General features: G+C 71.7%; 1 protein-coding gene across 1 annotated transcript; it reads right to left on the bottom strand.

The window, feature by feature from the left end:
* Nucleotides 1–667: 667 nt before the first annotated feature.
* On the bottom strand, nucleotides 668–20,595 carry COL16A1 (collagen type XVI alpha 1 chain). The gene is made up of 65 exons (XM_050715252.1): nucleotides 20,520–20,595; nucleotides 18,294–18,356; nucleotides 18,060–18,177; nucleotides 16,062–16,185; nucleotides 15,700–15,975; nucleotides 15,542–15,622; nucleotides 15,146–15,280; nucleotides 14,845–14,898; nucleotides 14,366–14,392; nucleotides 14,038–14,073; nucleotides 13,640–13,666; nucleotides 13,421–13,483; nucleotides 13,258–13,299; nucleotides 13,126–13,170; nucleotides 12,908–12,943; nucleotides 12,546–12,608; nucleotides 12,389–12,433; nucleotides 12,220–12,315; nucleotides 12,062–12,100; nucleotides 11,606–11,650; nucleotides 11,325–11,360; nucleotides 11,084–11,200; nucleotides 10,959–10,994; nucleotides 10,838–10,873; nucleotides 10,627–10,719; nucleotides 9,863–9,898; nucleotides 9,640–9,747; nucleotides 9,416–9,538; nucleotides 9,286–9,339; nucleotides 9,177–9,218; nucleotides 9,011–9,046; nucleotides 8,746–8,799; nucleotides 8,448–8,516; nucleotides 8,173–8,199; nucleotides 8,022–8,087; nucleotides 7,885–7,938; nucleotides 7,745–7,798; nucleotides 7,588–7,641; nucleotides 7,433–7,477; nucleotides 7,224–7,340; nucleotides 6,862–6,897; nucleotides 6,651–6,731; nucleotides 6,491–6,535; nucleotides 4,913–4,966; nucleotides 4,740–4,793; nucleotides 4,329–4,382; nucleotides 4,148–4,192; nucleotides 3,985–4,038; nucleotides 3,798–3,833; nucleotides 3,484–3,546; nucleotides 3,328–3,399; nucleotides 3,150–3,203; nucleotides 3,018–3,062; nucleotides 2,847–2,891; nucleotides 2,656–2,709; nucleotides 2,513–2,566; nucleotides 2,348–2,398; nucleotides 2,094–2,183; nucleotides 1,962–1,997; nucleotides 1,844–1,888; nucleotides 1,548–1,736; nucleotides 1,401–1,467; nucleotides 1,135–1,311; nucleotides 953–1,030; nucleotides 668–870 (listed from the first exon to the last, which is right to left on the bottom strand). The coding sequence occupies exons 1-65, from the start codon at nucleotides 20,593–20,595 to the stop codon at nucleotides 668–670; spliced, it is 4,530 nt and encodes a 1,509-aa protein (XP_050571209.1).
* Between the last annotated feature and the right edge of the window lie 461 nt (nucleotides 20,596–21,056).

The raw sequence follows: 21,056 nt of genomic DNA, 5'->3' as shown, positions 1-21,056 counted from the left end.
ACACCATCGCCATCATCATCGCCATCATCACTCCCCCACCCCCATCATCACCACCACCACCACCACCATCATCATCGCTACCACCCCCATCATCACCACCACCGTCATCATTATCACCAGCATCGATGTCATCGTCACCGCTACCATCCCCATCGTCGTCACCACCACCCCCCCCATCGTCATCACCACCATCATCATCACTACCCCCAGCACCACCGGCACCACCACCCCCACCATCTCCATCATCATCACCACCACCATCGTCACCACCATCATTCCCATCATAACCACCACCCCCATCACCACCACCACCACCACCACCATCACTACCACCGTAATCAGCACCACCACCGCCAGCGGCCCCCTCATCAGGGTGGGAGCAGGGCTCTGGCCTCAGCCCCATGCACAGGGACAGGGACACGAATGGGGACGAGGACAGGGATGGGGACAGGGACGGGGACGCAGCCAACACACCACCAGAGGAGCCAGGCGCGGGGCAGCACACGGCTGTATTTCATCCGGGCAGGATCCACCCGCCCCACAGCCACCCCCAGCGGAGCTGGGCGGCACCCGCCCCCCATGCCCCCTGCGCCCCCCGGGACCGGCGCGGCCCCCTGGAAAACGGGGGCAAGAATAAAACCAGCAGCGGGCAGCACCCGGGGCCGGCTCAGCCGAAGGGGCCCTTGGCGTTCTTGGGCTGGAAGAGCGGCTGCTCCACGGGCAGGGCGCCCAGGCACTCGGCCGGGCTGCAGTGCCCGGTTTTGCCCGGTGGTCCCGTGGCGCCCGGCGGGCCGGGGATACCGGGGATGCCTTGCTGGCCCACGGGGCCCGGCGGGCCCATCTTCCCATAGCCTGGTGGTCCCTGGGGACCTGCAAGGGGAGAGAGCGGTGGAGGAAGGTGGCGCGGGGCAGGCGGTGCCAGCAGCCAGGTGGGAGGAGGCAGGGGGCTCACCTGGGGGTCCTGGCGGGCCGCTGTCCCCCATCATCCCCACGCCTTTCTCCCCTTTCTCTCCTTTGGCGCCTGGCTCCCCTAGGGGAGAGGTGCAGAGGGTGAGACCCCGGCATGGGGACGCCCCGGTGCTTGGGGGCACCCCGGTGCCTGGGGACGGTGGGGACACCGCGGGCAGCACCTACCCCGCATGCCCGGCACTCCCTGCCGCCCCTCTCTGCCGATCTGCCCCGGCATCCCCGGGGAGCCGGGGGGTCCCGGCCGGCCGGGCAGCCCGTCCTTGCCCGGGGGACCCGGTCTGCCCGGGGCCGCCACCATCTCCACCGGGAAGTGCATCCGAGAGGTGTAGTACGCCATGCGCTCTGCGGGGACACGCAGCTCAGCGGGGACCGGGGCAGAGTGGGGGGGGCCTGGGGGGCCACCATCCCTCCCCCCCACGCAGCCCCGTTACCGTCAAACATCTTGCTCATCTCCTGCTGGATGAACCTCTTGATCTCGTCGTAATTCACCACGTCCCCCTGGGGGGACACGGGAGAGGCTGTGGCCACCGAGCCCTGGCTCTGCCCCACGGGGTTGGGGCTCCTGCCCCCCCACTTACCATCATCCCCGGGGGGCCCGGCAGCCCGGGGCTGCCCGCAGGTCCCGGAGAGCCGGGGGGGCCCCTCTCGCCGGCGGGGCCTCGCAGCCCCACGGGACCCATGGAGCCGCTCTTCCCCGGCCCCCCGGGGGCGCCGGCTCTGCCCTTCTCCCCGGGGTACCCTCGCTCGCCGGGGGATCCAGCTTCGCCCTGCGGGGACGGGGACAGGGGGTGCTCACCAGGGGCACCCCCAGCCCCACGGGGGGGTTCGGGGGCCCCGGGGTGGCGGCAGCGGCACAGCCAGGCTCTGCCCTCACCTTCTGGCCGGCGGGTCCCGCGGTGCCGGGCTTTCCTGGGGGGCCCTGGGGGGACAGAGAGGAGCGGGATGGCTGGGCTGTCCCGGGGGTCCCCTGGGACGTGTGGCCCCACTCCTACCTCTTTACCGCTGGGTCCATCCGGCCCCGGCTCCCCCTGTGGAATGGAAGCGGGGAGATGTGAGATGGGCTCGGCACGGTTCCTCCCGTCGCCCCCCCCCCCCGTGCCAGGCACCCCCCTCGCTGCGCTCACCGGTGGGCCGGGGTGTCCCGGTGGTCCCGGCTGTCCCGGCATCCCCGGCAGACCTCGGTCCCCCGCCGAGCCGCGCTCGCCCTTCAGCCCCTGCGGGATAGAGCTGGGTGTAGGGGGCAGCATGGGATGGGGACGGCCACCACCTGGGTGGGGACAGCCACCCGTCCCCCGGTCCCATCCCCGTCCTCGTCCTGTGCCCCCCAGCCCCCTGGGTGTCTGCGGGGGCGCTGTGAGGCAGCCCCATGGGTACTCACCACTCCGGCGAGGCCAGCGGGGCCCGGCTGCCCCGGGCTGCCAGGGGGTCCCTGGGGGCAGAGCGAGGGGTTTCAGCTGGGGGCGATGCCCCCCGCCCCGGGGACGTGGCCCCGCAGCGCTCCCTGCACCGTCCCAGCGCACCCGGGGGGATCGGAGCCACTTACGATGAGCCCCGGGGGTCCCTGCCGGCCTTGGGGTCCCATGGGGCCGGGGTCGCCCTGCGGAAGGCAGCGGGATGAATGGGGTGGGGGGCACGGGACCCATTCAATGCAGGGCTCCCACACACCCCCCCCCCCCGGTTGCTCACCTCAGCCCCGGGCCGTCCCGTGCTCCCCGGGGGGCCGGGTTTGCCGCAGTCACCCTGGAAGGACAAAAGGGACACCGCGGGCAGCACAGCACCGGGACACCCTCGCTCAGGACCGAGGTCCCCGGGGCTGTCCCCACGGTGGGGTGACCGCTGCTCCGGGGACACAAGGGTCCCCCTGTGCCATCACCCACCTTGGGTCCTGGGAGCCCCGGGTGCCCCGGCTTGCCCTTGAAGCCCTGGGGGGGGAGAGGAGAGGGGGATTGGGGTCGGGGCCCGGGGTGTGCTGAGCCAGCGGGGGTCCGGCACGGCTCACGGGACACCCACTGGGCACCAGGAGGGGGACAAGGAAAGGCAGCACTCACCGGGGGACCCATCATCCCTGGTGGCCCGGGGGGACCGGGGTCACCCTAGGGAGAAAAAGACACTGGGGGTGTCCGGGGGGGTGCAGGGGGTGGCTGCTCGCCCCCAGGACCCGTCAGAGCCCAGCGCCTCACCCGCAGCCCCGGCTTGCCGTCCTTGCCGTCCAGTCCCTCCAAACCAGCGGGGCCCTGCGGGGACAAGGAGGGGGCTCGGAGGGGGACGCGGCCCCGAGCAGCTCGGGGGGGTCCCCGGGGACCCGCATGGGGACAGGAGTGCTGCGATGCCCCCAGGGTGGGAACGGGGAGCCCTTACCTGGATGCCCGGGGGGCCAGGGGGGCCGGGGGGTCCTGGCATGCCCGTGGGCCCACGCATGCCCTCGCTGCCCTGCGGGAGCCACAGGAGGGTCGGGGGGGCCCGAGCTGACCCCGGCCAGCGATGCCACCGCTGTCCCCGTCCCCGTGCACTCACCTTCTCGGCTGCAGGTCCCGGGGGCCCGGCTGGGCCAACTTTCCCCGGGAAGCCAGGGGGGCCCTGAGGAGAGGATCTGTGGTCACGGTGGGCGGACGGGATCCCACCCTTGTGCTCCCCTCTGTCCCCAAACCCATTTCATCGGGGTTAACTCAGGGCTGCCCTCTGCACCCCACCCCACAGCACGCCCCTGTCCCCCGCCCCACCTCTCCCCCCAACCCCCTGGGGACACAAACGTCCCCAGCATCATCTCCCGGGGTCACCCCGCAGTGCCGGAGCCCTGTGCTCCCTCCAGCCCCATAGGATGGACTTACAGGCGGCCCCGGGAAGCCGGGCTGGCCCTGGAAACCCTGCGGAGAGAGAGGAGCTGAGCGGGTCCTGCCCACGGCCGGGGGTCCCGGGCACCCCAGGGGGAGCCAGAGACGAGGCCAGGGGTCGGGGATGTAGGGGCGGGGTTGTAGGGATGGAGCTGTAGGGACGGGGTCCCTCGGGGACGCTCACCTGGTCGCCCTTCTCACCAGAGCTGCCCGGGAGCCCCCGCTCGCCCCTCGGTCCCTGCGGGAGAGCCGGGGACGTGAGCCCCTGGGGGTCCCCAGGGCCAAAACTGGGGGTCCCCAGAGCCAGCGCTGTGGCCCCCGCTCCCTCCCTGCATCCCCGCACCTACCGCTGGCCCCACGGCACCGGGGAGGCCGTCCAAGCCGGGGGGGCCCTGGAAAAAAAGAGGGGAAGGTTCGGATGGGGGCGGCTGCAGGGACCCCAGCCCCGTGCCCACAGCGAGGGGGGCACCCGGAGGAGCCCCGGCCCCTCTGCCCCGTGCCAACGGGCACAGCCCAGCCCCCACTCACCGGTTCCCCCTTCTCCCCGGGGGGGCCCACGTAGCCTCGCTCACCTTTGATGCCCTGCGGAGGGAAGGGGATGGAGGCCCCGCATAGGGCGGGGGACAAGGTGGGATATGGGGTGTGGATAGGACATGGGGCACAGGGGGACACAGGGGGACAGAGGGGACATGGGGGGACAGAGGGGAGGACGTGGGGCACGGGCATGATGTGGGGTGCAGCTGGGACGTGGGGTGAGGCTGGGATATGGGGTGCGGATGGGACACGGGGTGCAGATATGGGGCACAGGGGATGGATGGGGCACGGACGAGCCCTGCAGGGCCGTGGTGTCCCCGACCCTGGCAGCGTGGGGGGGGGACACGGGGACACAGGAGGTGGCAGGGGGCTGGCAGGCGCTGCCAGGCTCCCCGCAGTACTCACAGGAAGGCCGGGGGGGCCCGTGGCACCGGGGTAGCCGGGCTGTCCTGGAGGTCCCTGTGCGGGGAAGATGGTGCTAAGCCACCTGTGACCCCCCAGGTGGGCACCAAGAGCCCGCAGGGTGTACCCTGTTCCCCCCGGCCTCCCCACCACCCCCCCAGGGTGCTCGCACTCACCGGCTCCCCTTTGGCTCCGGCCAGCCCGGCTGGGCCGCGTTCCCCCTGGAGACCCTTGGAGGGGAGAGGAGAGGAGCTGGGGGGGGGCTCCCATGGCCCCTGCCCGGTGCTGTACCCACAGGGAGCGTGGGCTGAGAGCCCCCCGGGGGCTGCAACCTGCCCCCAGTCCTGCCCTGGCACCGCCGCACACACCTGGGGCACCCACCTGCAGCCTGTGTCCCCCACCCTGTGCCGGGACCCCCGGGCAGCCCCGGGGGCTGCAGAGAGCCCAGCTGGGGGGGCTGCACACGGGTGCCCCCCTGCCAGCACCCGCCGCTGCCCAGGGCACCTTCAGACCACGGCGGGGGCACCCGCTGCCCCCCGTCCTCCCGGGGCACACAAGACACGGGTGACACAGGTGACACGGGTGACAGCCAGGAGCCCCCAGGCTCGGTGGCACAGACCACTGGGGGGGTTAGTGGGGGTTACGTGGTGCGGAGGTGGTGGAGGCTGGACAGGACAGGCTGACACCGCAGAGCGACGACCACAGAGACCCCCGGAGACCCCCAAGAGACCCCCACGGACGGAGCTGTTACGGTGACATTAGAGGGCGAGGGGACAGGAGCAGGACGCAGCAGGACAGGATCCGCCCGGAGCCACCACCACGGGACAGCCGCTGGCCCCGCCGCCACGGGGAGGAAGGATGAGGATGAGGATGGAGATGGAGATGCAGATGGAGATGGTGGTGGATGGAGGCTGCTCCTGGGGGAGTCAGGCACCGGCGGGGTGAGGGGGAGCCCCTGTGCCCCCGGGAGGGCAGGGGGCAGCAGATGGGTGCCGGGGGGGCACCCAGCCCGCCCGTGGGAGCTGTGCCGTGCCGTGGGTGCACCGGGACACCCAGCACACCCAGCCCGGTGCCGCGGCCACCCTGGCACCACCGGGTGCCGTGCCGGTGAGGGACCTGGCACGGGTGGCCAAGTCGCCGAGCTCAGGGTGTCCCTTCCTGAGCCTGAGCCCACCGGGAGCCCCCCGATGGAGATGGAAAGCAGGGATGGAGATGTGGTGAAAGGAAGGGGGGCGGGCAGAGCTGGGGGAGGCTGCTCCCGGGGTCGCTGCCCGGTGCCGTGGGGCTGGGGGGGGGGGACGGGGCAGAGCCAAACCAAGCGGCAGCGACAGACGGCACAGAGCGGAGCCGTGCTGGTCCTTACGGGCAGTCCGGGTACGCCCTGCGTTCCAGGGAAGCCTGGGGGGCCCTGAGGGGAGAAACAGGGACGTCACGGCCTCGAAGCGCCCCCCAGGACCAGGGCCGAGCCCTTGGGGTGCCACAGAGCACCCGCTGGGGGCCACCTCGGCCCCAGCCGAGTGGGGCTCCTGCTCCGTGTTGGGCTGGCAGCGCCCTCGCCTCCACCTCCAGCCCCACGGGGGGGCAGCTGCGACGCTCCTCCGCCTGCCGTGACCCTCTGCCCATCACCGTGGCCTCGTGGCGGGGCGCTGGGCCCCCCTCGGTGATTCACAGCAGAGGCTCCGAGCCCCCCCCCGGCGCTGTGATACGGCGCTGGCACAGCCCAGCACCCCCCCGACCCGAACAGGGGTACTTACGATGGGCCCCGGTGGCCCTGGGGGTCCCCGCAGTCCCGGTGGGCCCTGGGGAGGGACGGGAGCCGTCAGATGTGGCCACGGAGGGGGCACAGCCCAGCTCCGAGAGGCACACAGAGCCTCCGGGAAGGACCCTGGGGGGGCAGCACAGGGGGGCACCCACCTGCTCGCCTCTCTCGCCGGGGATGCCCGGGGCACCGGGGAGCCCGGGGTCGCCCGCACAGTCCAAATCGGGGCTGTCGCCCTGCGGGGAGCGGCACGGCGTCAGCACCGGGGCTGGATGTGCCCCACCGCCCGCGGCACGGCCCCGCCAAGCCCCGCCAAGCACCCCAAAGGGATTCGGTGCCATGCCCCCAGCGGCACGCGTCACTCACCCGAGCCTCCTCAGCTCTCGGGAACTGGGCAAAGCACTGGAAGAAAACCCAAAGTCACCCGGGGGGGGCCGCCCTGCGCGAAGAAGAGCCCCAGGGGCGCAGCGCCGCACCCTGCGGGTGCTCAGGACGAGGCCGTCCCCCCCTTACCCCCCTGGGACACTCCCATCCTGGATGGGATGGAGGCACAAGCGTGCCCCGAGCGTGCCCATGGTGTGCCCCGAGCGTGCCCAGCCCTGCGCTCGCCTGCTGCTGTGCACCACCGCTGCAGAAGCCGATGCCCTCGGGAGCATCCTTGCTTTTTGCCCCCGGGGACCACCACTTCCAGGGGGCTTTCAGGTGCCCGGAGGCGGGCGAATACTCACGCGAGCACAGCCCTCGCTGCCGGGGGCGCCCGGCATGCCCCGGTCCCCCTTCTCCCCCTTGACACCGCCGGGCGCTTCCAAGGCCGCCTGCAGCTGGGCGCAGTCCCCGCAGAGGTTCTGGGAGGAGGAGGGGGGTCAGCGGCACCCCGGGGGGCTCGGGGACCCCCAAGTGGGGGGTGGGCATCACCCAGAGACCCCCGGGCACTCACCTTCAGCACCTCGATGTTCCTCTCGGCCATGACAGCCAACGGCCCCTGCAAGGAATGCGGGAGGGGACGGGAGGGGACGGGAGGGGACAGGGGGATGCCCCCCGCTCCCCAGAGGGTGCAGGGTGGGGGGGCCACGGGGCACAGCCCCCACCTACCAGGTCTCCAGCCGGCCCGGGCAGCCCCGGCAAGCCGTTGTGTCCTGGGACCCCCTAGAGCCAAGGAGAGAGCTTGGGCACCCGACCCCTTCGCTAAGAGCGGGGCAGGATCCGACCCCGCCTGCACGCTGCTGCTCCTCCACGTCCCATCGCTCACCTGGCGGCCGGGGGCACCGGGAGGGCCGGGGGGGCCGGGGGCTCCGGGGGGACCCTGCAGCACCCCAAAAGAGAAGCAGAGACGGGTGGTGAGGTGGTGCTGAGGCCGGCGGCTGCGGCGCGCGCGGGGACAGCACCCACCTGGGGACCCGGCTGCGGCTGCCAGGACATCCCGGTCCAGAGCCCGGGGGCTCCCTGGGGAGAAAGGGAGGATGCTGGGGGGGGGGGGGGGGGGGCACAAAGCCACGGGGATGGGGCTGGCACCCGCGGGCACTCACCGGCATCCCGGCGTGGCTGGGGTCCTGGCGCAGGCTCGGGGGGCAGGCGCATTCCCCGGGGTCCCCCTGCAGGAAAAAGGAGGTGAGGGAAAAGGACGGGGGGGGCACGGGGAGCGGGGGCAGCCCCGTTTCTACCCCAGCACCCGCTCACCTTCTCGCCCTGGGCGCCCTTCTCTCCCTGCGAGGAGGAAAGGCACAGACGGACGTTAGCAAGGGGTCCCCAGCCCCCTCCGTTCCCCTGTCCCCCCCCCCATCTCATACCTACCGGCAGCCCGCTGGAGCCAGGCACCCCGGGGAGCCCCCGCTGCCCCTCGGGGCCCTGCGAGGAAGAGGAGCGTGAGGAAGCTCGGCCCTGAGCTCAGCCCCCAGCCAGCATCAAGGGGCTGGGGGAGGATGGCAGTGTCCCCCCCCCGGGGCAGGACCTACCGGTGGCCCGGTGACGCTGGGTCCTGGTGGCCCGGGGGGGCCCACGGCACCTTTGGGACCCGGAGATCCCTGCAGGGAAAGGAGAGCAGGAGCCGGGGGGGCAAAGGGGGGCTGGGGGGCACCACCACCATGCTCCGGCAGAGCACGGGGACATGAGGCAGGGTGGGGGGACGTGGCACCACGCTGTGCCCCAGCACCGCGGTGTGCCCAGGATGGATGTGGCCCTGGGAAAGGCAGCCCGAGGGGGTGGGACAGGCCCCACCCTGCGAGGGGAGGGCTCGGCGGGGCGCTCCCTTACCTTGGCTCCTTTCTCTGCTGCCATTCCTGGGGGGCCCTGGGCTCCGGGGGGTCCCTGGGGGCGGGAGGTGGCATTAGGTCTCCCTGGCCAGTCCGCCCAGCGAGCAGTGGTGACAGCCCCGTCCCCAGGGCCACTCTGCAGCCGTGGTGTGGCCAGGACCACGCTGTCACCGTCTGCCCGGGGGGGTCGCAAGGGGGAGAGGCAGGAATCGGGGGGCTGGGGGCTGCTGCGGCCCACAGAGCGGGGAGCACAGAGGGACACTTACGGGGGTCCCGGGTGGTCCGGTGCTGCCGGGCTCTCCCTGGGGAAAAAGAGAGAGTGAGAGCTGGCAGAGCCACATGGCACGGCACAGCACGGCACGGCACGGCACCACACGGCACAGCGCCACACGGCTTGGGATGGCACGGCACGGCACGGCACCGCACACCCACCTGGGGTCCCGGCTGGCCGATCCCCTGTGGTCCCGGCTCGCCCTGCAGAGAGCGGGGGCAGTGAGCGGCACCGCGCGCCCCCTGCGCCCACCCCCAGCGCCCCACTCACCTGCAGCCCCTTGGGCCCGGCGGGACCTCGGATCCCCGGCAGCCCCGGCTTGCCCTACAACACAGCTCGGTCACCGCGGGGGCACGGGGCTGGGGGGGTGCCTGTGGATCCACGGGACGGGGGCACTCACGGGTCTGCCAGGCTGGCCGGTGCCCGGGGTGCCGGGGTCCCCTTTGGCCCCGGGTTTTCCCGGGATGCCCACCACGTCCGAGAGCTGCCCCTGGAGCGCGGGGCACGGCTCGCAGGAGTCTCCCTGCAGAGGAAGGAGCAGAGCAGGGGAGGTTGGGACGGTGAGAGGTTGGGGGGGTGGAGGAGAGGGTGACGGGGTCCTCCCCACCTCTGTGGGGTCCTCACCTTCTCGCCTTTGGGGCCGGCCGGCCCCCTGATGCCCGGCTCACCCGCCAGCCCCGGGAGGCCGTCCATGCCCGGTGCCCCCGGGTCCCCGGGGCTGCCCGCGGCCCCCTAAGCAAAGAGAGGGCATGGGGCAGGAGGGGGCGTCAGCATCCCCCCTGCCCCACAGCCCCCGCCGCATCCCCATTTTGCCACCGGGACCCCCGCTCCGTCCTCTCCCTCTCACCTTCTGCCCTTTCTGGCCGGCGTCACCAGGCTTGCCCTGGGGAAAGGAAGCGATCAGGCCACGATGTCCCCGGGGCACCCCAAACGGGCACCCCATGGGCACGGGGGGGCACTCACCTCTCTGCCGGGGGGCCCGTCCCTGCCCCGCTGCCCCGGCGCTCCGGGCACGGCCAGCACCGTCGCTGCCCCTTCCAGCGCCTGCGGAGCCGGGGGGCACTGCCCGCAGGGCTCGCCCTGGGTGGGGGGGGACAGCCCGGTCAGAGCCTGGCTGGGGACACCCAGGGACAGCACGGGGACCCGTCGCAGCGCTCACCTTCTCTCCTTTCAGTCCCCGCACACCTGGGTCGCCTTTATCCCCCGGGAGCCCCTGCAAGGGCAGAGATGAGCCCAGCACCCCTGGGCTCCCAGCACCCACCGTGAGCCCCCCAACCTCCGCGCTGCCCCCCGCTCACCGGTCTGCCCGCAGGACCCTCCTCGCCGCCGGCCCCCTGCAAGAAAGCAGGGTCAGGATCTGGCCCCGGGGGCTGCCCTCAGCCCCTGGGGGGGGGGGGGGGGCGCACATGTCCCACGGGGGTTCGCCCACGTCCCACAGGGGGACACCCACCTTCTCGCCCTTGATGCCAGCCAGCCCGGGGAGGATGGCTTCACCCTGCTGAATGGTCACAGCTCCAGCACCCGTGCAGCCCGCGGGCACGGGAACAGCGGCCCATTGGGGCTGGGGGGGCTCAGTGGGGCTCTAGGGGAGGCTCAGCCCCGTGCACTCACCAGCAGCGGCGCCGGCTCGCCCTCGTGCCCCTTGGGGGGCTCCCGCAGCAGCGCGGCGAGGACGCGGGCGTCGCAGGACAGGCAGGAGTCCCCCTGCGAGGGGCGCGGAGATGACACGGTCAGGGGGCTCAGGGTCACCCGCTGAGCTCGGGGGGCTGTCCCCACACCGGGTGGGACAGCAGGACAGAGGGACAGCGGGACGGACGCTCACCTTCTCCCCTTTCATGCCTTGGATGCCAGGGTCTCCCTGGGGAGGAAGCAGAGGAGCTGGGCTGGGCTGGACGCTGCTCAGCATCACCCTGCCCCAGCGAGCTCAGCCCTGCGTCACCTACCCTGTCCCCTTTGGGTCCTGCGGGGCCGGGCCTGTCCTGCAGGCAGGGAAACGAGGAGGAAGCTTTAGGGATGCAGAGAAGAGGCACCCCCGTGCCCTCCCACAAGCCCCCAGCTCCAGACTCACCGAGACGCCGTCCTTCCCAGGCTGCCCAGGCTCCCCCCTGGGTCCCGGCTGGCCGGGGAGCCCGGTGGTGCTGAGCATCCCCGCGGGGACGGTGGGGCACGGCTCGCATGGCTCGCCCTGCCGAGCAGGGATGGTGAGGCACAGCCCTGGGCTGGGGACCTCGAGGGGCCCCCAGGGTGCCCCGAGCAGCCCCCAGCCCAGGGGGTGGGCACAGCCCCCCTCCGGGCCACCCTGCACCCACCTTGTCTCCTTTTGGCCCCAGGCCTCCGGGTAGCCCCTGCGGGAGGAAGGCAGCGGCTGGGGCTGGGGGGTGGGCTCGCCGCAGCTCTGCCCATCCTGCACCCACTACCCCCGAGCCCCCGGGTCCAGCGGGGTCGGTCCCAGCCTCCGGCGGGGCTGCCCGAAGCCCTTCCCCGTCGGGCTGGGATCCCAGCACCGCTCCGGCCAGGCAGCCCCGGCCCCGAGCCAAGAAACCCGTCTCTGACCCCGGCTTTGGCTCCGAACGCGGCGCTCGGTACTCACGGGCGTCCCAGGCGGTCCGCCGGGTCCAGGAGCTCCCGAGCTGCCCTGCAGCCAGAAACAGAGAGCCTGAGCCTGGCGAGGTGGAAGCCACGGCCCCAAGGCCCCCCAGCACCCCAGCCCCCAGCCCCACAGCCCCCTCCCCATCTGCTCCTCTCCGCCTCCATAAATCAGGGAGAGGAGCCAGAGCCTCCTCCGTGCCCCCCAGCACCAGCTCCTCTGGGGGACCCCAGCACTGGCCGAACCCCCACCGAGGGCTCTCAGCATCCCCAGCCCGCCCAGCCACCCATCCCCAGGTGAGGGCTTCCTGCTCCCCACGCTGAGCCCCCAGCTCCCCGGGGGGCGTCTCGCCTGGCCACGGCACCACAACTCGGGTGGGGAGGGTCCGGGTGAGGAGCCCCTCGAGCAGGAGGGGGCAGTGGGGGCAGCCAGGACCCCTTCCATACGCCCCCTGCTCACCTTTTCTCCTTTTGGACCTGGGGGGCCACCGGGGTCGCCCTGAAAAGGACAGAGGATGGCATCAGCTCTGCTGTGACCCCTCTTCAGCCCCACGGGGCATCTCGACGCCCCCTCCCGCGGCGATGCCCCACGGCACGGCCCCTTACACAGCCCCTTACCGGCTTCCCTGGAAAGCCGATCCCCGGCGAGCCCGGCTTGCCCGGCGGCCCCGGCTCGCCAGCCAGCCCCTCGGGTCCCACGAGGCCGGGGTCGCCCTGAAAGGCAAGGAGCCGTGTCCGTGCCGGTGCTGCTCCTGGGTGCCCCGGGCCCCCCCGGCCCCCCACCTACCTTCTGGCCCTTGGGGCCCACCACGCAGATCTCTCCGGGCCGGCCCTGGTGGGAAGGGAGCGGGGTGAGCGCCGTGCGTGGCACAGAGCAGGATGGTGCTGGATCCTGCTGCCCCACAGCCTGCCCCACAGCTGAGTACCCGCCCGGCACTACTCACATCACGGCCCGGGCGGCCCGGCTTGCCCTGGAGTCCCCCGTCGCCCTTCTCACCCTTCTGGCCCTGGGGGACAGATGGGAGTCACCGGCGCCACCTCCCCTGTGCAGAGGCTCGTCCCCTCCGAGCCCCTGGGGTCCCTGTCCCCACTTATTTAACGTCACATCCCCGCGTGTCCCCACACCGCTGCCCCGTGTCCCCGGTACCACCACCCCACGTCCCCAAACCCCCTCCCCCAGCAAAGCCCCTGGGGACCCCGCTGGGCTCTGCAGGTCCCCAAACCCCGACGCTGCATGGGGTGGCACCGCGAGGACCCAGCTCGTGCCCAGATGCCCCCACTGCCACGTCCCCAACGCTGTCCTCACCTTCTGCCCGTCGGCACCCGCCGCCCCTGGCAGCCCCTGCATGGTGGGACAGAGAGGGGGCAGCGTCAGCGGGACCCCAGGGTGCCGGGCACCTTGCAGAGATCTCTGCAAGGTGCCCAGCCCCGGCGCCCCCGCACAGGATGCGTGCACAAATATTTTTACAGCCTGCAGAGTAAACTTGGCCGCAGCGAGCAGGGAGCCCCAGCCCCATCACTTACCACCTCGCCCCGCTGCCCCTTCTCGCCCTGCGGCCCCTCAGCACACTGAGGAGAGAAGGGAAAGGTGGTGAGGGGGTGCTGGAGCTGGGGGGGATGCCGGAGCTGGGGGGGTGTCGAGGGGGAGGGTCTCACCTGCACGGGGCCACCAGGGTCTGTGCGCACGCAGTCAGCACCCTGTGGGAGGAGAGGAGATGGCTCAGGGGGGGACGTGGCTCAGGAGCATTTATGCAGGGCAGTGGGGTCCCCACGGCCCAGAGCACCCCTGGGCAGGGGGGGCCCTGCTGGGGACACTCACACGGTCGCCTTTCTCCCCCTTGCTGCCGTAAGATCCAGGCTGGCCGCGCTCGCCCTTCCCTCCCTGCAAGAGAAAGAGGGCGGCGAGGTGTGACACCGCTGTCCCCGTGTCCAGGTGTGCCCCTGGCTCAGGGGTGCTCCCGGCACAGCCGAGGGTCCCCACGGCCACATCCTGGCTGGAGCTGACTGCGTGCCCTGGGGCTGGGGGACACAAACCTACCTTGGGTCCTGGGGGACCGAGCGTCACCTAGGGAGAGAGCACGGGGGTGGCACACAGCGCCCGGCACCTGGTGGGCGCACCGACCTCCCCGCAGCCCCCTTCCTCCCATCACCCTGTCCCCAAGTGCCACCCCCGACAGGCGGGCCCTTGAGCATCCTGTCCCCTCTGCACCCCCTTTGCCTCCAGTCAGAGGTCGCCGCAGGAATGGGGCCACATCTGGAAGGGATCAGAGCTTCCCCGCAGCCAGATGCTGCTGGGGCTGGGAAACGCAGCGGCGATGGGAGACCCACGGGTGCCACCCCCGGGCCAGCACCCGAGCACGGACCCAGCACCCCATCTGGCCCCCGGCGTAGGCAGGGGCTGGTGCCCCCGCTCCTGGTGCTGCCCAGGGCACTCACGTTGGCTGGAGATGTCCGCGGCGAGCAGGGGGGGCACTGAAAGAGACGGACATGGTGCTTGCACCCGCTCCCCGCACGAGCCCATGGCCGCTGCCCGCGTACCCCCAACCCGCGGGGCTCCCCCACTTCACCCAGGGCAAAGGGAAACCCAAGGAAAGGGTTTTCCAGCCTCCCCGGGGAGGCGAGGAGAGCGCCTGGCCTGGCACGGGCTCTCCCTGCGGCTTTGTGGCTTGACCACAGCTCTGCTGAGCCAATGCAGCCGCTCCAGCGTGCTCCCGGCAAGCTGGGGACACCCCAGGGCTCCCCTCCTGCCTCCATCCAGCCTCACCTCTTCGCTGCGTGTCCCCGGCGGGCCCTTGTAGCCCTGTGGGGAAGGAACACAGAGCAGAGGGTGAGAAAAAGAGCCAGGCAGGCTCCAGCTGCCCCCCTCCGACCCCCAGCCCGTGCCATGGGACCCGTCTGCCCCCCGGGGATGCCCGGTGGGAGCCCACCGCGGGAGCAGGGGCAGCACAGGGCGGCGCGGGCGCAGGGCACGGGGTGTGCTGGAGACGTTTCCCAGCTCTGCAGCCGCTCGGAGGGAACAAAGAGGCCCTGAGCTGCGGTTGGGATCGCTCCAGCAGCGGCAGAGAGCAAGTGGGGCCTGAATTCCTGCTCGGGGGAGCAGACGAGCCGCTTCCTGACGGCATCGCTGCGGCACTGGCAGCCGCAGAAAGCGCCCGAGGGCGGCGGAGGCAGGAGGAAGAGGAGCAGGGGCCGAGCTGGGAGCGGGGCAGTGGGGCTGGGACCCCCTCGCCCACCTCCCCTCACCTTCTCCCCGTGATCTCCCTTCAGGCCGCTCCTTTCCGAGGCCCTCGCTGGCTCCTGCGGAGAGAGCAGAGCACCCCAGGGTGACGTCTCCAAGTGCACCCCTAGGTTACCCCACCCAGGGCACCCGTGGGTGCCACCTCCCCGCCCCACGTCCCTCGGGGTGCGGGCTGAGCCCCACGCAGGCAGCCAGCAGCCTCCCCCCTCGCTCCCGGCAGCGTCGCAGCAGTGGAAAAAGTGAGGCCGGGCTTTTCCAGGGGAGGAACTCAGCGTGGCTTCGTGCCGCGCCGCCCCACAGCCTCACCGAGCCCAGCGGCTCCTCCAGGCAGAAGCAGCGCGTATACACCCGGCCCTGGGGCTGCTGCGGCGAGAGCTCGATCAGGTTGCTGCTCTGCATCAGCTCCGCCTGCCGCCGCGTCTTGGGAGCTTCGGGCTGGCACTGCCGGGAGAGAAAGAAGGGGTCGGAGGGGGCCCGAGCCCCAGTCCTGCTTGGGCACCCGGCACCCTTCAAGAGGATGCATCCTGCACCGTGCCTGGGGGTGCAGGGCATCGAGTTTCCCTGCTCTGCTCCCCCCACATCCCCAGCAAGTGACCCTGAGGGGACGGCTGACCTCCCTGTGCCTCAGTTTCCCCTCTGGGGGCGATGCCAAGGACCGAGAGAGCTGCTGCCCCCGGGCGATGCAGGGCGCAGGGCACTCACCCCGCTGGCCGAGATCTCGCAGCACCCCTCCTGCCGGGCCAGCTCGGCGTCGCAGTAGATGTGAGCTTGCTGGAGGTCGAACTGCAGCGGGAAGGGGCAGCAGGATGAGGACCAGACCTTGCACCGGACCCTACGCCCGCAGCCCCACGGGGACTCACCCGGATCGGGGTCCCGCGTGCGGCATCCAAGCCCAGGAAGGCGTTGCCCTCTGCGGCCAGCGCCCGCCGCGGCGCCAGGGGCTTGGAGGAGATGGAGCCGCAGTCGAGGTGCAGGGAGACGGCGCGGCTCTGCACGGCCACCACCACCTTGTGCCAGCGCCCGTCAAACAGCGACGAGACGGCCTTCCCCGCGAAGACGGTGCTGACGAACGTGGTCCCCGGAGCCCTGGCCTGAAACTCCAGGCTCTTCTCGGGGCCGTGCACGGACAGGGAGAGCTGGGCAGAGAGGGGACACCGTGCTCGGGGATGGTGGCGCTTGGCAGTCCCCTTTGCCACTGCGCCCCGCGTCCCCAGGGCCGTACCTGGGGGTAGCCCTGTCGGTCGGTGACCTGGAAGAGGTACCAGTGCTCCCCGGTGCTGTTCTTCTTCAGCAGCAAGGTGAGGACGAGGGTGAACTCGGGGGGCAGCCCACGGGGGAACACCTGCCTGCGGGGACAGGCGTCAGGGGGCACGGGGGCGGCCGGACCCACACCGAGCTCTGATGTTTGCACCGAGCCCGGGGGCAGCGTCAACCCCAGAGCCCCCAGGGCACCGCCAGCACCACGACCCCAGCAGCCCCGTGGGACTGCTCCCACGGGTGGCACCATGGAGCGAGGCCCCCTGACCCTGCCTGTGCCGTGGGGACGGCTCCAGCCCCAGAGCCAGGCCGGGGAGCACAGCCCCGGGGCGGTGCGGGCTGGCCCGGGAGCTGTTTGTGTCTCCGGCGGGATGCACGTGGGCTCTGGCTGCGAGAGGCGCCAGCGCTTGTGCAACAGGAGCTGAACACAAGACAAACGGCAGGGATGCTCCCCCCACCCGGCGAGGCACAGGAGCTCGCCCCGTCCTCCCCAGGGTGCAGCCCAGCACCCCGTGGCAGAGGGGACGGAGCAGCATCATGCCCATGCAGCCCAGCCTGCCCCGGGGGCCTCTGCCCCCAGCCCTGCCCCATGGCGCATCCTCTCCGCTGTGCTCCCCAGGCGTCCCCAAAATTCCTGGCTATCCCCCTGCCGGGGGGGCTGCAGCACCCAGCAGTATTTATTGCTGCAGCAGCTGATTTTGGCCCCATGCAGCCAGGAGCAAGCCCCCGAGCCCGAGGGCTGTGCAGGATGGATGCTCGGTGGAGGCGAGGGGCACGAGGCAGCGCCCAGCTCCCGCAGGCACCCCGGCCCCGCACGCTGGCAGGGTAGCAGCACTGCCTGGCCCCCCCCCCCAGCCAGGCCTGTGCCCGCAGCTCGCTCCGCCGCTGGAAATATTTGCTCTGGGCTCCGCTCTGCTCCCAGCCTCGGCTCCACCAGCGATTTTCCAAGCCACTGCTCTGGAGAGGGACCAAGGTGGCTGCGTGGGGTGGGCTGTTCCCTCTGCGGGGCACGGGGCTGTCCTTGCTGGGCATGGAGGAGTGGGACCAGGGCAGAGGGGCACCCATGGGTGCCTGCACAAGGCTCGCACCCTGGCTGCTGGGGCTTTCCCCACGCTGAGCGCTCCCAAGAACTGGCTCTGGGCTGCCACAAGGACCCGGCCAAGAGCAACACCAGCCCGGAGCATCGGCCATCTAAAAGCCATCTAAGGACTTGGCTGCCCAGGTCAGGAGCCAGGGCTGGGTCTCCTTCGGTGTGGTGACCCCTCACACCGAGCCCCCCCCCCCGGGTCCCCCCTCCCGGCACGGCCGCATGCCAGCCCCGGGGCAGTGCGGGGCCAGGCAGGCCGGGGGAGGCGGGCGTGCAAATCAGGCGTGCAAACCGCAGCCGCTTCCTGCAGGAGCAGCTTCCTGCGCTGCTCCCCGGGACGTGGACGCTCTCCCACCCGCCACGCTGGCAGGGATGCTGCCAGCCCCGCGGGTTGGCACGGGGGGAGCAGAGCCTGGGGCACGGGTGGACAGGATGCGATGGAGACAGCGGAGCCGCGGGCTGGGCTCCCCCAGCAGCCAGCCACGGCCCCAGCACAGCCGGCAGCCCCTGCTCGGCGCTGCGCAGCCTTGTGAGCTCGTCTAGACCCCGGCCAGCTCCTGCCAAGTTCAGGAGAGCAAACACAGAGCATCCACAGCGCGGCGGTTGCGTAAGGGCTGGCCGCAGCTCACCGAGCTGCTTCAGCCCGTGATTTACTTTCGAGGAGAAAGGTGGCTCGGGCAGCCCAGCGCCTCGTCCCCAGCACCTCTGCGGCCCCCTGGGTGCCGCAGCCCCGCCGCATTTGCTGCCCACCCTCATCCGTGCAGCGCAGGGAAGCAGCGGCCAGGTCCCACACGTGGGGTGGCCGGGGTGAGCTGGGGGGCAGGGGGTGGGAGCACTGCAGGACGTGGGGGGACCCCACAAGCCGCCCGCACTCACCGCGTGGGCTGCACCAGTGGCACCGCGCCCAGCCGCAGCACCGCCGGGCCCCGCAGGCCGCGCACTTTCTTGATGGAGGAGATCTTCAGCAGGTCGAACCGCTTGATCAGGTTAAAACCTGCGGGCAGGGACCGGGGAGGAGGCGGTGAGAGGCGGCCACGGCACAGGTGTCGAGGCTGACCCTCCCCAGGCAGGGCGCAGAGCCCATCCCGCAGTCGGGCCCCGTTTCCTTACCCGTTATGTTCTCATACTTGTCCCCGACCAGGTCCTCGTCCCAGAGCTGCGGGCACAGCTCCCCTGCAAGGCAAACCGCCGGGTCACCACAGTGTCCCTAGGGACCCAGGGAGGCTGTGCTCCAGGCCGGGTCCGCGGTGAGGTTCTCACGCCGGCCCCCGGCGCGCCGGTGCAGCTGGCAGGCGCAGGGCAGCGCGGATCCAGCAGATGCCGCTCCCACGGCAGCTCCAGCGCCTCGCAAACCACCCGCCAGGAGCGGAGCTGTATGTTTTGACCAGATGAACCCTGAGCTCAGACCTGGCCCCGGCCGCTTCCCACAGCGAGCTCCCCAGGTGAAATGCTTTTCCCAGTCGCGGCGCGTTTCGCCTCAAAACAGCCCCGCGCCTGGGATCGGCATCAGGACATCAGCCAGGCACCGCGGCCACCCACGGCGGGCGGACGGCGCCCAGAGCTGCCCGTGGCCGTCCCATCCCGTCCCATCCCATCCTGCTGGTGTCCTCGGAGCTGGTGGCACGTGGGGACAGGCTGGGGGACGGAGAGGTGATGATGAGGTGCCGAGCAGCGCTGAGCGTGGCCCACAGGGAACGGGGACAGCCGGAAACGTTGTGTCAGCCCCGACCACGGGGAAGCCAGCGCTGCTCAGCACTGATCTATTGCTGCTCCAGTAGCATAAATCCACCTCCGCTGGATGCTGCCAGATGTTGGGAGGCGTGAGACAGGGGAGGAAACAAGGGGGTATTGAAAGAGGAATTTGTTGCATCTTGGTGCGCGCACCGGCCCCGGAGCAGCCCTTGGCCGTTCACCGCCCCCGCTCCGAGGGCAGCTCCGGCCCCGCGCTGCCGGGCTGGCCCCGGCTGCCCCGCTCACCTCCGCCTCCACCCGGGACCCGGCACCCTCACGGCGCCTCTCCCCCAGGCTGAGCACTCGCTCGTGCTGCTGAGGCTGGCCCCGCAGCACGTTTGGTGCCGGAGGCAGAGCTCCCTTGCGCTGAGATCATCGCGTTTGGGGCAGGGGGCAGCCGGCGAAACATGCCTCAGCCCGCGTGCTGTCTGCTTTGAAGCTGTCCCAGCCCCGGCGCTGCCTCCCCTCACCGGGAGGGCCTCATTTCCCGGCACAGGTCCCTTGCACAGACCCAGCTGGGTACCCCGGCACTGCACCAGGACCTCGGCAGCACGGCACGGGGCCGCCCACGCCGGCACGGCCGTGCCACGGGGGGCTGCGCAGGAGAGGCATGCACTGCTCCCTGCTCTGACGTGGGGCCCCCTCCTGCTCGGTGGAGTGGGGCCTCGGCCGTGAGCTCACAGCTCTGGCATGGAAACCACCGGGAAGGGCTGGTCCCAGGCACTCCGGCCGTGCCGATGAGGCTCGGCCACCCCAGGCACCCCGGCTGTGCCGAAGGGACCACAGTCACCCGCACGGCCCGGGCCCTGCCGGGACAAGGCCCCGCTCCGCCCCCCGCAAAGACTGATGCAACCACAGCCTCGCTGCCAGCAACTCCTCCCCGCCATCCGCCTCGAACTCGCCACGAGCCGCCCCACGCTGCGACCCACGCACAGCCGGGGACGACTCAGCCGGGACCCTCGACGGCTTCGCTGTCACCCACCCGTCCCCACCGCCTGGGGACGGCCCCGAGCCCTCCGCTCTTGCCGTGCACCATGGCCAAACCTCTCCTCACCTTGCAGCCGGAGGCCAAACTGCCCCCGACAGCTCTGTGCATCCTTGCCACTGCCCCGAGCAGCCCTCGCTGCTCCCACAGGCGCTGCCGGCCGGAGCCGCCGTCCCGGCCAGCTGGCAGCGAGCGCCCCACAGTCGGAGCGCGGCCAAGCCCGCTGCTTCCATCAGCTCGGCCCGGCCCGCGGGGTGTTCCCGGTGCTGCGGGCGGGAACGGGGTGTCCCCGGGCTGGTTCCTCACGGCGGGGCTGGCGCTGCTCTCCCTGGCCCCGCGCCCACCCGGGATGCCGAGCGAAGCCCCAGAGCCTGTGCAGCCGGCGCGCGCGCAGGGAGCGGTGCACGCAGCCTGCCCTCCTGCCCAGCGAGCGGTGCCGGCACGTGGGGACCCGGCACTGTCACGGTGGTCCCAGGCCACCTCTGCCACCCGATTCCTTGCCCTCCCATCCCTTCCCTCACCTCCCCAGGGACCCAGGGATAGGCAAGGAGGGATGGGATCATTCCCATGCAGACCCCAGAGCGTGCAGACCCCACACCCTCTGTCTCGGTGCCCCTTACCTTCTGCCTGTGGCAGCTCCTTCCCCTGGCAGGCGCTGATGACCCCCCCAAGCACAAGGGCCCAGAGCCCCCTCATGGTGCTCGGGGCAGCGGCTTGGGGCCAACACAGCTGCCTGGAAGAGAGAGATGGGGCACAGTCAGACGGGAATGTGGGGGGCACTGGCTGAGCCCCAAGCCATCCCATGCTGGGACGCTGCCAGCAAAGCCACCGGCGTGGAGGAGGCTCTGAACCACTCGGCCACTGCTCAGGCAGCTTTTTGGGACTTTACAAACCCCAAGGCCCCAGCATTCAGGGGTGCAACCCAACCTGTCAACCCCGGCATCCAGATTTACACCGAAACTGTGGAAACGCAGGGGCCGAGGCACCCCAGAGCCCCGGGTGCCTCCTGCTCCGGACCCCCGGGCAGGTCCCAGTCCCTCCCGTTTCACTCCCAGCCCCCTGGGGTGCCCCAAAACCCCGCAGGTCACCCCGACCTGGCCTCCCTCCTGCCTGCTTCCTGCCACGAGGCAAGGCAGGGCTGCAGGCAGCCGGCGCCG

Source organism: Cygnus atratus, chromosome 23 (assembly GCF_013377495.2).
Source record: "Cygnus atratus isolate AKBS03 ecotype Queensland, Australia chromosome 23, CAtr_DNAZoo_HiC_assembly, whole genome shotgun sequence".
In the NCBI taxonomy this organism is placed as follows: domain Eukaryota; kingdom Metazoa; phylum Chordata; class Aves; order Anseriformes; family Anatidae; genus Cygnus; species Cygnus atratus.
This window is presented reverse-complemented; position numbering and strand designations above follow the sequence as displayed.

What these genes read in the sequence shown, in the direction of transcription:
- COL16A1 (XM_050715252.1), bottom strand. Translation starts at nt 20,595, where the DNA reads ATGAGGGGGCTCTGGGCCCTTGTGCTTGGGGGGGTCATCAGCGCCTGC. An exon ending in GCGAGATCTCGGCCAGCGGG is followed by an intron (nt 15,281 to 15,541) that starts GTGAGTGCCCTG and finishes CTCTCCCGGCAG; the next exon opens with TGCCAGCCCGAAGCTCCCAA. An exon ending in ACGGCAAGCCGGGGCTGCGG is followed by an intron (nt 3,063 to 3,149) that starts GTGAGGCGCTGG and finishes TTTTCTCCCTAG; the next exon opens with GGTGACCCCGGTCCCCCCGG.